The 16067-nt window shown below is 39.9% G+C and overlaps 1 protein-coding gene across 1 annotated transcript in view; it reads left to right on the forward strand.

Annotated features, from left to right (window-relative positions):
* The window catches only part of PLCH1 (phospholipase C eta 1), a 330067-nt gene that overhangs the window by 285472 nt on the left and 28528 nt on the right, over window positions 1-16067 (forward strand). The window contains exons 11-12 of the mRNA XM_007943576.2: window positions 10639-10800; window positions 15025-15096. Of these exons, the coding sequence (XP_007941767.2) occupies window positions 10639-10800; window positions 15025-15096 (234 nt within the window). The remainder of the gene's footprint in view (window positions 1-10638; window positions 10801-15024; window positions 15097-16067) is intronic.

The following is a 16067-nucleotide window of genomic DNA, read 5'->3' on the forward strand; positions in this document are numbered from 1 at the left end:
CTTCAAGGCTCAGGGGTCCAGGATTATCTTCTGTGTCTGTGTTAATTGGTTTCCCTTTTCTTTGTTGAGGAGGGTCTGTGCAGTCTTTCTGCCTGGTCCGCCATCTTGCTGGAACTCGCTACATACAGTTTTCAATGGATGATTTTACAAAGGTAGATTGCTAGGGCCTTCTGCCAGCATGTCTCTGGGTGAAGTCAAACTTCCAAACTTTCAGTTAGCAACCAAGCTTTTTAACTGTTTGTACCACCCAGAGATTCCTATGGTATACTGGAGAGTGCTGAGTAAGGGGAAATGGCAGGGAGAAATTGTAGGAAGTGTGTGTGTGTGTGTTTGTGTGTGTGTGTGTGTGTGTGTGATGTCTATTAAAGTTTTAGATGCTATGGCCATAGAAGGCCACATAGAAAAGGTAACATTTGAGTAAAGACCTGAAGGAAGTGAAGCATTATCCTTGCCAATATCTGGGGAAGAGTATTCCAGGCAGAGGGAACAGCAGATGCAAAAATCAGAAACAAGGTCTGTGACTCCAGGTTTACCCAGGTATGAGAAGCAGAACAACAGTGCATGACTGACCTTATGTTTTCTTACTCCTCCTAGTCTGTTGTTAATTCTAAGTGAGCTATTCAAACCATGTTGAAAGTGTTTGAGATATCAAATAAATTCTCTGTTGTTGAATTCTTTGAATCTTTTAAGTTTCTGCCTTATATTATTTTGTGGCTTCAGCCATAGAGAAAATGTGGCTCATGATGCATAAGCCACAGGAAAGCCAGTTGTATTCAGTGACTGAAGAATTATACAGCTCAAAGACACGGGGGACAATTTCCTTTCATCCTCAGTGCAGTAATCTAAGAGATTGGCATCTGCAGTGTAGTAAATTACTTAGTGTGGCTTTTCTACCCATAAGTCTTTGTAAACTCAGTGGTGGAATGAGCATCTAAGGAGCTCCTGATTGTAAATGTTATCCACCTGGGGTATTTCTGTTGGGTGTGGCACAACACAATGTCCTGGGAGGGTCACTCTCTCTCAGGTGCTTAGAATTCTGATGTTATGATTGGTTGGCTTGGCCACTCTCCCAAAAGCAGGCCTTCTAGAGGCAGAATGCTCTCTCTGATGCTGGTTGAGGAAGGACGTGCCCCTGAGAGACATGCGCTGCTGGGAAAGAGGTGCAAGAGACACGCATTGCTGGGAAAGAGATGCAAGAGATACGCATTGCTGAGAGATGTACTGAGGGACATGCACTGCTCTGGGAGACTGTTGGCTGAGGGACAGTGGGCTGGGAAAGAGACTGAGTGTTTTTTTCCTGAACCTGAGTTGTAGCCTGGTGCTTCCCTAATAAACCCCATAATCTGTGAGTTCTGTGTGGCCACTGCAGTGAATTATCAAACCCAGCAGAAAAGTTGTGAGTGCTGTGGGAGGAACTGTTGGTGTCAGGGTTGGTGAAAGGGCTGGAGTGAGGCAGCATGTCTGGCCTCACAGGGATAGGCCTAGGGCTGCTGATGGTGATCCTGTCTTCCTCTTGTGGGGTTAGAGGAGGTCAGGAAATGTGACCTCCTTTTCTTTTTAGCAGCATCACTGAGGCTACCTCACCATTATTCAACTTTATGGAGTCCTCTAATGTCAAGGTGCTGTGCAGACTTTCTCCCCCCATATTTCAACTTCATTTGTTTTTCCTTCTTGTGCTTAGTTATTTAGTATCACTGTTCTTGTGCTCTCTGAATCTCTGATCAGCCAGTTTATGCACAGATCTCAATAGTCTGTTTCCTACATGAAGTTTATCCCATAAATTCCAAGCCTTCCAACAAGTTTTAAATGAGCCCTGTTGCAGGAACATGTAGCAAATTTTTGTGTTATACTAATACTCTAAAATCATTATTCAGTCTGTGTTTATGTTTTACACCAAACATTTTTATTGTTTTCTTCCCTAACCGCTTCTTCTGTTACAGGTTCATTTTCTTTCCTAAGTTATTCACTCAGTGCTTTGAACTCATGATTTCTTTAGTTCTGGAAAATTCTCAGTCATCTTTTCTTTGAATCTTATTTGTTTATGATTTATCAACACTCATAAAAGCAATAAGCTATCTCATGAGGTTGTGAGGTCTAATCTCATTATTTCAGAGACTAAAATGCCCACATACTGGGGATGTTGTTTGATCTTGCTGATGAGACAGTAGGATGAATGGAGAAGGTGACCTGGAAGATTCCAGTTGTGTTTCTAGTACATGATAAAGCTTCTGCCTCCCTGGTCTGCCAAAGAGTTAAGGTGCTGAACATAAGGTATAATATATTGTGTTTGTGTGTGTATATACCTTGTTGTTTTTGTTCTTAGAAATTGCCAAGTTTATTCCGATTCATGACAACCACATATGTGCAGAGTAGAACTGTGCTCCTTCAGGTTTTCAATGCTGTGTGACCTTTTGGAAGCAGATTGCCAGGCCTGTCTTTAGAGATGCCTCTGAGTGGATTTGAGCTGTCAACTTTTTGGCTAGTAGTTGAGTACTTAACTGTTTGTGCCACCCGTATTTATATATTTTCATTTATATTGTAAAAGTATCACTTTATTATTTTCTAGAAACTAGACTTACTGAGGGAACTTGGTTGTCAGTCTAATTTTTCTTTTCTTGTTGGTAATTCCTTTCTATTCTGTTGATCTGCAATTTTATTATTAAGTGATGGAAGAGTGCATTCATTTATTTTCTTAATCCTCACTTATTGTGTACATCCTATTAGAAAACTCATGATTTCTTTAGTTCTGGAAATTCTCAGTCATCTTTTCTTTGAATATAATTTCTGTTCCATTTGCTTCATCTTCTTTTTCTGGAAGTCATCCTGGATATATGCTGCAATCTATTATCTATATCTGTTAATTATTCTTTAATATTTTCTTTATTCTGTACTTATTTGGGGTGCCATTTATAGAATTATTTTTCAGTTTATTAATTTCTCTCTCTCTGGTCCAGAGTTTATCTCGGCTATTTTTTTTTTTTTCCTTCAAATTTCAATGACTATATTCTTTATTTAGAAAATTTATAATTGGTTCTTTTCCATAGACCCTATTCTTATTTCATTTCTTCTTGTTATGATTTCTTAGGCTCATGTTCCTTTTATAGGGATATTTCTTCACATCTGTGAGCATCTAAATATACTCATTTTAAAATAAGAAACTGAATTTCCATTTCATTTGTTAATATTTTTGTTTCTCTGTCTTAGTATTAGTTTTCTTCATGGGTTTTAAAACTTGAGATTGAAGAGTCAATTTTTTGAATGGGATATTTTTTTTTCTTCCCATTCTCTCTCTTTCTGTATTTGCACTCCTAATCTGGTTTTGAGATTGCTTCCAACTTAACCCTGAGTTCATCTCCCACCCACAGACACAAATTCCTAGCCAGAACTTATGTTTGATGATTAAGAGCTCTCTCCCTCTGGTGGTGTTAAGGCTATCATGGATCTAATCACCAAGCAAACTTTCTGCCTCTTTTTTTATTAAACTTTTTATCTTTTACACAGCAGATTTTTTTTTTTTTTTTTTTAAACTGCTTCCTTTCACAGGCAAGGAACCCCACTCCAACTTTCTTTACCACTTTGGCTTTGTATTGTGAGACCATCTGCAATCTCTTACCAAGTGTGGGCACCTTTTAGTCTCTATTATACTGTAAAATATAAATTCTTAGCCACTTTTTCCTGCTTTGAATGTGGAGCTCAAGTACATTTATGATCTGCAGAGATATTGTTTATGCTATTTTTCATCAGCGTTATGACTTATTTTTCTGTTTTTTAGAATTCTTCTATAATTGACACAGTGGGGAATTTCAAGGCATGAGCTTATGTTACAAATATAGACCCACATGTATTTGCAGATGTGTATACTCAGGCTCACATTCACTTAGACTAGTTTTTTCTTAAAATATATGAAGAATTATGACTATATTAAGATTTTAAAATGTATGCTTAATAGCTCCAAAGAAATATGGCTTTTTTCCTACATTTCTGACATGTTCTATTATTTTTTTTAATACCTTAGCTAAAATGAGCTTTTAAATATTTAACATTTATTGAGCCAAATACTAAGTATGTTATTTACAGGTTCTTATTTTAACCCCATAACCATGGAGACAGGGTAGAAACTTTCATTTCTGATATTTTACAGACTAGAAAAATAGGGGTGAGAAGGTATGAAGTGACTTGTCCAAGACTATGGTTCTGTGAATTTTCTAGAATTAAGATTACTACTGGACTTGAGCAATCATTAGACTTTGTTTTAATTGAGGAAATCTTGATTTTGTGAAAAATGTTCTTATTCCATATTATATAAGCATGATCACATGAAACAAACTCCCTAAAACTGCCACAATCTTTCTAGTCAACGTGATTAATTCAGATGAGGAAAAATACATAGGTTATCCTTCATCACAGGAATGATATTAATTATGTATAAGCCTCAAATTTGTGTCTCTTGGGAAATTTACTTAGCTGGAGAGACGCAATTATCATATAGGAAGAAAATAATGAATAGCAAACTTAATTGACCTCACAGTTTACTAAATCAGTGCTAAATGATTTAACAAAGAAAAGAGTTCAGGACTGGCTGGAATACTCAGACCAGGACAGATGAGAAACAGTATAGCAGAGTCATTAAACACATAAACTCTGGAGCTAGATTGCCTGGGTTCAAAGTCTGGCTCTGCCATATCCTAGCTGCATGAACTTGAGAAGAGCTCACTGGCTTCTCTGTGCCTCAGTTTCTTTATCATCATCTTCTAATGGGCATAATAATATCTCCAAGGTTATTGTGGCTTTCTCTGTCTGACTGCCACCTTTATGGGTTATACTCACAGTCCTGGGAGAGGGCTCTGAACTGGTGGTGGTAGTGTCCTCATCTACTGAAACTGAGATGGAGAAGGAACAGACCTACAGTCCAAACCCACAACATTACACAAGTCGATGTATGATGGGTAGCACTATCTTGAGACTCCTGAAGTTCATAATCTTGCTTCTGACCTTTCTGAGGATCTTTACTATTTAGTTAAAAGAGCTTTCACTGTTTGAAAGCATCTTTAGACACACAGAAAGAATAAGGATTTGAAATTCTGTTGGATTCTGATTGAGAGCCAAATTAGTCCATGAACCAAACCAAACTCACAACCATCAAGTTGATTCTGACTCATAGAGACCCTCTTTGGGTTTCTGAGGTGGTAAATATTTATGGAAGTAGATTGCCCAGTGTTCCTTCCACAGAGTGGTTGGAGGGAGCCATCAACCTTCTGGTTAGCAGTCAGATGCTTTAGGCACTGTGCCACTAGAGCTCCTTAATCAATTAGGATTAATAATTAATTAATTAAAAAGTAATCAATAGGTTCAATATTTTAAGAATAAGCAATTGTTGCCAATTGGTTATAGAAATAATCCATAGCCTCTGGTATGGTTATATAAATTTTGACTCCTTATGGACTTAGGAGCTCTGGTGGCATAGTGCCTAAGGCATTTGACTGCTAATCAGAAGGCTGGCGGTTCAAACCCACCTGCCACTCCTCGGAAGGAAGGTTGGGCAATCTACTTCTGTAGTGATAACACCTCATAAACCCAAGGAGGGGTCTCTATGAATTGGATCTGACTCCACAGCAATGCATTGCATTTTTTTTTGTTTAGGTACTAAAGGAACAAAATGGAAAAAAAAAAAAAAATGTTATTGTAAAGACTAAGAAAACTCATACCCTGTAAAAAACCCAAAACAGTGCCTGGCACATGATTTGTGCTCAATAAACATTTGTTTTCACTCATAACAGTCATTGGAGTAGCAGCACAATTATCACTAATGTAGGTGCTGGGCTGCTCCTTGAACAGAAGGACATGTTTTAAGTGAGCTGAGGGAGCAGGTAGGAGACAAGAAAGAGCAGGAGTAATTGCGCACACAGGAATGAGTGGGAAGTACCTTTCCTTCAGCCCAAGACCTGTAGGTAACAGGCTTGGCAAGCTGTAATAAAAAAGAAAAGAAAGAAAAACTCACTGCTGTTGTTGAGTCGAATCCAACTCATAGACCCCTCCTTGGGTTTCCAAGGCAGTATCTGTATAGAAGTAGATTGCCCAGTCTTCCTTCTAAGGAGTGGCTAGTGGGTTTGAACCTCTATCCTCTGGTTAGCAGTCACATGCCTTAGGCACTGTACCACCAGAGCTCCCACAAATGGCAGCTAGTATATTATCCTTCCTCTCTCCAGGCTCTAGCTCAGAGCAAAAAAAGACATTTTGGGATGGTGAGATACTCCAGTGTTTTTAAAGGTTTTAAAGCAGAGGTTCTCAACTTTGGCTGTACATTGTAATGACTGGGGAATTTTCAATATTCTAATACTTGGGTCCAGTCCAGAGATTCTGATTTCATTGATCTGGGATGTGTCCTGGACCTTGGGATTTTTGAAAGCTCCCCTGTAATATAGCACCATTATTAGAAGAGCTCCCAAGCCAATTCCCCTCTTTTTTTCTGGACAGCCCTCTGTTTTTCCAGTGACACCTTAGTTTCATGCTGCAGACAAAACAAGAATGTGTTTGTTTTATTTATCTGGGATGCAGAGATTCCTAGCTCAGATTTACCTTGCAGAAAAGAAAATTGAGAATCCCATTGCTTCTCTGAGGAAGCTACTACTGACCATATTAAATGGCGCCTCGTCTCCCCTCAGCTGCAACATCCTTTATCTCCCGCTGGCTCAAGGAATCAAAGAGCAAGATGCGTGCGACTTTCAGCTGTGGTCTCCAGTGCAGATTCACAGTGCCTCACAGGGCGATGATAGGTCAAGTGTCCGGTGCAATTTCCTTTCACCAGTGCTATCAGGTTGCAGGACCGAATGAGACTATATTAATGAAACTTCAGCCATAGATTTATTTGTTCTCTACAGCTGCTAATTTTCTTGTTCTGTAAACCACAGAGAAAAAAAAAGACCAATAGGCAGAAATATCATTCTTTCAGCAACTCCCAGAGTTTAGAGGATATGAAGTGAGTAATATAGCCTTTTTATTAAGCCTTCATTATTTAACCAGCTCCAGTCTTCCCTGGCTTTATATTTCTAGCTATGCTTTGTTGTCAGTGAAAATGTCTTGGCATAATGGCCACGGGTCATCTCCTCACTGTCTCTGGCTCTTTGTAAGGCCCTGAGCCAGGAAAGAAAGAAATGCTGATTTGGAGCATTCAGTGTGACACTGGGGACACTAGGTGTTCTTATACAGTTTTTCTTTTTGTCCTCCCAACAAATCCACCCCCTGCCAGGCAGTCGCTCACTTGATCAAATGCCCTGGGAGTTTGAGACCTGGAGTTCTTTTCTTGGATCTGCTTCTGACCTCAACTAAAACCTTACTGACTGTTGTCCACAGAGGGATTGTGGGGACTTATTCCCAGGTATCATGATAGGAATAACGGTTGTTTAAAATATGAGCCTGGTGATGACTTTGACTTAGTAATTTTTCTTTTCCTGTAATAATATAGAATGACTATAACATTATATAATGAAATAGACACAGATTATAGAATCAAAAGTCTTAGGTTCAAGTCCAATTCAGCCATTTCATAGGTGTGTGTGTTCAAATAAGTTGCTGAATCTTTCTGTCTCTGTGACCTTACATGTAGGACTGGGCTCACCCTAGTGCTTACTTTACAGGCTATTGGGCAGCTCAAATGAAATATTGTTATGTGACAGTACTTTGTGAGGTTTATGTGCAATATATACTCTTAGCCGCTCTTTATGTATTTCCCTGTGACTCTTTTCTCTATGTTTATATAGTCCCTATTTCTTACTGGGGGAGCTCTGGTAGCATAGTGGCTAAGACACTTGCCTGCTAACCAGACGGCTGGCGGTTCAAACCCACCAGCCACTCCTTGGAAGGAAGGTTGGGCAATCCTACTTCCGTAGTGATACTGCCTCGGAAACCCAAGGAGGGGTCGCTATGAGTCGGGGCCGACTCGACGGCACATAACAACAACAACAAGAACAAGTTCTTACTGGTAGTTTGTTTTATCCATGCTTCTTCTCATGTTGAAATGCTGTCTCCTCTCCTTTGCTTGGCTATTAGCTGTTATTATAGTGGGTTGAAGTGTGGCTCCAAAAAGGATTTGTGCAACTCCTAACTCTTAGTACCTGAGAACGTTACTTCATTTAGAGAAAGGGTCTTTGTGGAAGTAATTAAGTTAAGGATCTCAGGATAAGGTCATCTCACATTAATCAGGTGGGACTTAATTTCATGACAAATGTCTTTGTCAGAAGAAGACACAGACATATGGGTGGACATACAGGACAAATGTGAAGACAGAAGCAGACATTAGCGTTATGCTGCCACAAGCCAAGGAATGCCTGGAGCCACCAGAAGCTGGAAAACACAAGAAAGTATTCTTCCCTAGAGCTGTTGGATGGAGTGTGGCCCCGCCGACTCCTTGATTTCAGACTTCTGACTTCCAGAACTGTGAGACAATAAAGTTCTGTTGTTTTAAGACCAAGTTTATAGTAATTTGTTATGGCAGCCCTAGGAAAGATGAATACATTCATCTTTTAAGACTTGGCTTAGATGTCACCTGTAGCCAGAAGTCTCTCAAATTCCCAAGGCTAGACTAGGTGTTGCCACTGTGAGTCCTTAATACCCATTACCTCTGTCAATCAGCTTCCATCTGCTTGTATAATTATCTGTTGATGTGCCTGTCATCTTTCCCATGAAAGTGAGGGTTCTGCAAGAGTGGGGTTTTTGTCTTATTAATGTTTCTCACCAGTTGTTTCTTAAATGCTACCTTCCCTCTCTCACTCTTTACCACCCAGTTACCACAGAAGCTACACCCTTAGTGCTTCTAATGGGAGCCATTATGCCTGGCTTTTCACCTGCAAACACCCTACCTCTTGCAGCGACCCCTCCTTGGGTTTCCGAGGTGGTATCACAAGGAAGTAGATTGCCCAACCGTCCTTCCGAGGAGTGGCTGGTGGATTTGAATCACCAGCCTCTGGTTAGCAGTCAAATGGCTTAGGCACTGTGGTAGTTAAGTTTGTTTGTCAACTTGGTTAGGCCTGGTTGAGTGTCTGGGCAGCTGGATGTAGTATTCCCCATGATGAGACTGGCAATAAACTCCATGGTGGGATCTACCACAAGCAGCTGAGTAGCTGCCTTAGGGAATGTGGTCTGCTTCCCGTATATAAGCAGAAGCCTTGGGGAATGGTCTCCAGCCTATGGCACGCTTGGACCCTGCATGTAGCTGTGTCGTTGCTCAGCAGCCTGCCATGCTATGCCAACCTTGGGACTTACATGGACTTAAATGGCCTGCCATGTGGTTTGGTAACATCAGGATTGTACCTTTTTACTTGTCAACCTTGGGTTTCTCAGCCTCAGCAGCTAGCAGATGTCTGAGTGAAGAAATGCCTCTAGCTCCAGTGGGCCAGAAGCAGGAGGCAGAGCTGGACCCCAAGGTTGAGGGGCTTTTACCTGGTCCCTAGAGCCTGGCACTTTGAACTTGGACTTAAAGCCTCCAAACTGTAAGAGAATAAACTCCTATTTGTTAAGGCCATCCCATTTGTGGTATATTCTTGTCAGAGTGGTACTAGGTAACCGGAACAGGCACTATACTACCAGACCTCCCATATAGATTTGCTCTTACAGAATTTTGTGAAAATGAATGCATTACTGGAAAACTTCTACTTGTTCTTTAGGGTACAAATAAAATGATCTCTTTGTGACAAATTTACAAGTAGAATAAACTTTTGGTGATGGATATGGTAATTATTCATCTTTGCTTTTGGTTGGGCTGGGTTTTGGAAGAAGTTGAAGAATTCACAGGGAAGTGTATGACACAGAGAGAGCTGAAGGGAGCTGAAAAGCAGAGGAGCAGTGAGCAGGCTTGAGCCCGTTGTTTCCAGGCAGAGCAGCATGACCAAAAAAACTGTTAGGCAAGATTTCAAGGAAATCTCTGTCTCCAGATCATCTGACAAGGATTCCATGAATCATAACCTGGACAGACATAGCTTTGTTATCCAAAACCCTTGAAATTAGCTGTAATCTTAAAGTAATTATAATGACAAATCATAGCTGGTCAGTATTGAGTTCCTTCTGATTACACAGTGGGTCAGAAGCAGGAAAGAAATATTATCTCAGAATAATTCTCAACTCCAGAGATGATTTCCAGAGCATTCTTTTCTCATTGGTGAAAGAAGATTTTTTTTTTTTTTTTTTTAAATGACATATTCTTGCTTAAGGTTGCCTATGTAGGCATAGAAAACTTGGTCTATAAGTTGGCCTTCTCTGTATTGAAAGTATGAAGTAGCATAATGGGAAGGCTTTGGAATCTCAGGTTTGAATCCTGACTCTGTTGCTTATTAGCTTTGTAAGCTTGTGCTACTTAATTTCTGTATCTCTAAGATGAGAATGATAATATTGACTTTATTAGGTTCTTGAGGATTCAATGCAGTCACATGAAGACTGGATGGCAGGGAAGTGAGTTCTTAATAAATTGTAGCCATTTTTATTATGGGATTGGCAGTGGGGATCAAAATGGTACAATGAGCTTAATTTCATTTTATAATTTGAGAGATAATCAAACTATAGAAGCAATGTTGGCTTGAATTAAGGGTCTATTCTAATTGACTCTGTGTTTCTTCTTGGAAATCATTTGCATTTTTTAATTCATTGCAGAATAACGGAACCACTGAGCATCAGGTAGAATCTTTCATAAGGAAAAAACTGGAGTCACTGTTAAGAGAATCTCAAATTCGAGACAAAGAAGATCCTGATAGTTTCACAGTGAGGGCACTATTGAAGGCTACTCATGAAGGCTTAAATGTACATCTGAAGCAGGTATGGAACTCCCTCCTGTACTTGTCCTTTGAGAAAACAAAAGAAAGCGCCTCAAGCATTGTTTCTAATAATTTGTCATTTATGAAATGCTCCTTCAGATTCTTCCCTTTTTTATCCTCACGTGGCTTGAGAAAGGAAACTCTGTTCTTTCCAAATGGTCTGAGGAATAGTTAAAAATGAATGGAGTGGGGGGGGGGAAGGAAGTGGTTCAAATATGACCTCACTGGGATCCCCTAGACAAAGTCCATCCCAAGGAATGCTCATGTGAGGGGGGAAGTTCCAGCACACCATACATTTCACTCTCTACTCTCCCCACATTCAGTCACCTGCATTATCTGAATGTGTGTCCCCATCTGTCCAATTCTCTTCTTATCCATGGCCAGTGTCCCAATCTAGGCTAATGTCAACTTTTACCTAGACTTCTTTTGCTCCCCTTCAACGACTTCTTTTGCCCCCCTTCAACCTTATCCCCACCCTGAAATCTGCATGATTTTCTAAAAATGCAATTCTGATCATGTCATTTTGCTATTTAAAACTCTTCAGTAGCTTCTCATTATGGTTTGGATAAATTCTAAACTCTTTAACCAGGATTTCAAAGACCTGCATAGTTATTTTTGCCTACCTCTCCCATCTCAGATCTCTCCATTTTTCCTGTCATCCCACCTTCCAGCCAGCCATAATAGTCTTTAAATGGCACAGTCTTCCTCACATTCTTTTCTCTCTGCCTGGAATATTCCATTCCTACATCTTCATCTAACTCTCACTCATTTTTTAGAAGTTGTTGAGTGGCACGAGTGGTTAAATGCTTGGCTACTAACCAAAAGGTTGGTGATTCAAATCGACTCAGAGCCTCCTCAGAAGAAAGGCCTGGATAGCTACTTCTGAAAGGTCACAGGCACTGAGAACTCTGTGGAGCACAGTTCTACTCTGCACACACAGGTTCACCACTAGTCACAATCAACTAGACGGCATCTGGGTGTTTTTTTTCTTTTTCTTTTTCTTGTTACTGTGTCTATTAAATTTTAGGACAATGCTATGTCCTAAATGAGTCCTGCCTTTACCCCTGGATTATGTTAATTATCCCTCTTCTATTGTCTATGGTAGAGCTCTTGTAGTCTAGTGCCTAAGGCATTTGACTGCTAACCAGAAGGCTGGCAGTTCAAACCCACCAGCCAATCCTTGGAAGGAAGATGGGGCAATCTACTTCCGTAGCGATACTGCCTCAGGAACCCAAGGAGGGGTTGCTATGAGTCAGATCTGCCTTGACTCGATGACAGTGAGTCTGGTCTGTTGATTGTCTATGGTAACCTGTTACATTATCTCTTTTCTGAAATTTTTTATTTTCCCAAACATATTTGCAATTACTTGTTCAATGACATGTCTTCCATGAGGACAAGAAACCTCATTAGCCTTCATCACCATTACATTTTTCTGGTGCTAGGTACAGTACTTGTTTGAGATTTAGTAGGACCTTCAAAAATATTTGTCAAATGAATTATTTGGGCCCTCACTGAGATTTTAACTGCATCCTAATGAAAATATAAAAAAGTGGGCACAGAAGAGGGATATTGGGTTTATTGTTTTTACCACCATAGGGTATTAAGGGCATTTATTCTGGCCCAGAGTTGATCCGTGTGGTCATGTGGTCACTGGCTCCATTAATGACAGCCTTCTCTGCTATTACTACTTGCTTTCCAGGGTTCAAGGCTCCCCAGACAGCAGGAAGATCAAATGAGGTGGCCACACTTGCATCTAAATGACCTTTTAGTATTGGTGATTACTCTCTAAGTTCTACAAAATCCAGCCATTCAACCACTAATCTGTTCCATAGGTCTGTTTAGTTTGGAAACATGGAAAACCTAATTCAAAATGGCTTAAATGAGGAAGAAAGAGCTGGGGCTAGTTAAGTGGCCAGCTTATTTCCTGAGTGACATTCAGTAGGCTTTATCCAGAAGCTCAGTAGTGTCTTCAAGAGCCAAATCCTTTCTGTCTTTCTGCTTTGCCTTCTACAGTATTAGTGTCATCCCAAGTGTGTTTTCTCTTGCCTTGGTAGTTGCAGAGTAATTGCCAAAAGGCCCGTGGGCTACCTGATTCATAGTCCATATCCAATGAGAATGAGACAGTGTATCTGCCCCAACAGCAAACCAGAGTTCATGGTTAGTTCCGATTGGGCAACTTAGATCATGTGTCCATCCTTAAACTAATCACTATGTTGTTGTAAGTGTCCTTCCAGAAATAATTATTTAGCAAGAGTATAGCATAATATATGGGCATTCTGGTGGCATAGTCCCTAAGGCATTTGACTGCTAACTAGAGGGCTGGCAGTTCACACCCACCAGCCACTCCTGGGAAGAAAGATTGCAATCTCCTTCCATAGAGATACTACCTCAGAAGCCCGAGGAGGGATCACTATGAGCTGGGAGCTACTCAATGGCAGTGAGGTGCTGTTTTTTTTTTTTTTTTTTTTTTGGTATAGCATAATATTGGTTTGCTAATGCTGATGAGACTTTATGCCTAGAGATCATGCCAGAGTCAGCCTTTCTCAAGCTCCATGTTAGAGGAGTAGAATAGAATATTTAGGAAACAACTACAGTGTCCATTATAGCATTACTGCTGTAAAGTTCATCACATAATTTTGAAATTTCTTAAAATTATTTTATCAATAGCAATAGGCTTCTCCCCATCTCTGCTCCTGTAGCCATTATCTTGGACAATAAACAACGTGTTCTCCCTACCTGTAGACAGACTATTAAAAGTGGAAATGAACTCAGGGTTTAATTGATCCATTTCTCCCCCATTTCAGGTAAGAAAACAGAAGCCATTAGAAGGGGATTATTATGTAGCTAAATTGTGGCTTAGAGAACAATGGTACTCCAATGACTATCTATCTACCTTTTTATTTCCAGAACTTTTGAACAGTTAATGATCAACATGAATAGCTTCTTAAAGGCAATGAGCATATATAAACTGGTTAACAGTTAACTTACACTACCCTCAAGAGCCCCTAACCCTTCCTGCATACCCCTGCAGCATTTTCCAGAATGCCTCTTTCCCCAACCAGTTCTCTACCTTTTTTTTTTTTACCTCAATTGTGACTTAGATTAATCTCTATGGACATGTGTGGATCCCTTCCTCTGACCTTTTGGTTTTATGTGGTTTTACTTCCATGCATTTTATTCCATGTATGTGGTGTCTCTGTGTTTTCTCTGGTTTGCTGGGAGTCCTGCTGTTCTCTTTATACTTTGCCTGTAGAAGTGAACTGCCTAATACATATTTTTAGAGATGATAATTGAGTAAGATCTAGACTCTTAACCCTTTACCAGGATAGCCTTCTGTCCTCTAATGAGACGTAGGCTTGAGCAAGAAGAGTTGGTCTGGGATCACCAACCTGGAAAATTAACACACATGAGAGAGAACTCAGGAGCTACCATTTAAATGATGCCAGTGCTCACCACAGAAGAATTCATTTTACTTAACAGATTAGCTTTGCTGTGATTTACTTAACACACACACACAATTCGATTATGTTGTAGATGTTGTTGTTGTTGTTGTTGTTTTGCCGTCGAGTCGGCCCCGACTCATAGCGACCCCTCCTTGGGTTTCCAAGGCAGTATCACTACGGAGGTAGGATTGCCCAACCTTCCTTCCGAGGAGTGGCTGGTGGGTTTGAACCGCCAGCCTTCTGGTGAGCAGTCAAGTGCCTTAGGCACTATGCTACCAGAGCTCCTATGTTGTAGATATGCTCGGATTTTAAATATTTCAAATAACAATGTTCCATCAACATTGTGATCACTCTGTTTAGCAGAATTGGCTATTGATGTCTTTTGACTGTTTTCCAAGATTATATCTACTCTTACCTGAAAAGGCTTTATTCACAGCATTCAAAAGAAAGCATCCCAGAGTGTGGATAGCCTCTTAAACAAGCACCGTGAGGGACTTGTACAGCTGGGTGTTGGTGAGAGACCCTTCACATCATCTTTGAGATGTTTTTAGAAGCTGTTGATTCCTGGCTAATGCCCAGGCCTGTCTGTGCCAATGCTCCCAGCCACCACTGTTGCAATAGTGGGGAGGAGGAGCAGTAGTAATGAATAGGATCTGCTTGCCTCCCACCTAGACACAGGAAGTAGAATGGGTCCCTCTGCCACTCCACCAGAGGTAAAAGAAAAAAAAAAAAACAAACCTCTAAAATTTAAAAATACTTACTTTTTGCCTTTGTTTACTCAGAATCCAGATGTAAAGGAAAGTGGAAAGAAGTCACATGGACGATCCCTTATGACAAACTTTGGAAAACATAAGGTATGAATTAAGAGTGATAAATGTGTATAATTCAATTTAAAGAATATTTTTATTAAATTAACTGAGCACCATACAGAGCCCTGTGTTTCTTTAACCATAGGTATATTATGTTTGCATTTTATATAAATTAAATGATGTAATATAAAAAAATGAGTATAACAAGATCAGAACTACCAAGAAGGCTCTCAGTGTTAAGTTGAGGCTCAAAGCAATGACATGATTGAATTATAAACATATTTGTTTGACCTCCAGGAACTGTTGCACTGATTGGCTAGATTGATGCTCAGAGACTCTCAAGTTTTCCACCTTTAAATGGGAAAATATTTAAAGTATTTTAAAAAGGTGACTTAAAAAAATTAAAATAGAAAAAGATTCCATTACTGACAGCAGTATTACAAAGGTGTGAGTAGGCTAAATAAAGGTAAAATGTTGTAAGGTCTGAGCTTATTTGGGAAGTAGTAAAACTACTAATTTATATTCACCTCTATTAAGTGGAGGATGCATGTTGTAATCTCTAGGATAATGATTAAATGAATAGTAAAGCAAGGTATAACTAAAAAGCTAATAACCCACTGCCAATGAGTTGATTCTGACTTATAATGACCCTTATGGAACAGTCGATCTGCCCCACAGGCTTTCCAAGGCTATTAATCTTTATAGAAACAGACTGCTTCATCTGCAAGCAGCTGGTGAGTCCAAACTGCAGACTTTTGGTTAGCAGCTGAGTGCTTTAACCACTGCACCACCAGGACTTTTTTAAAAGGTAATAGAATAAGAAAATGGAAAATATTTGATTAATTCAAAAGAAGCAAGATAGGTAAGAAAACAATGCACAATATATAGGACTAATTATATAAAACTAATAATTAATTAGGAGGAGCTCTGGTAGCATAGTGGCTAAGACACTTGCCTGCTAACCAGATGGTTGGCGGTTCAAACCCACCAGCCACTCCTCAGAAGGAAGGTTGGGC

Source organism: Orycteropus afer, unplaced genomic scaffold (genome assembly GCF_000298275.1).
Source record: "Orycteropus afer afer isolate SDZICR_OR568_19922 unplaced genomic scaffold, OryAfe1.0 scaffold00109, whole genome shotgun sequence".
NCBI classification, from domain to species: Eukaryota; Metazoa; Chordata; class Mammalia; order Tubulidentata; family Orycteropodidae; genus Orycteropus; species Orycteropus afer.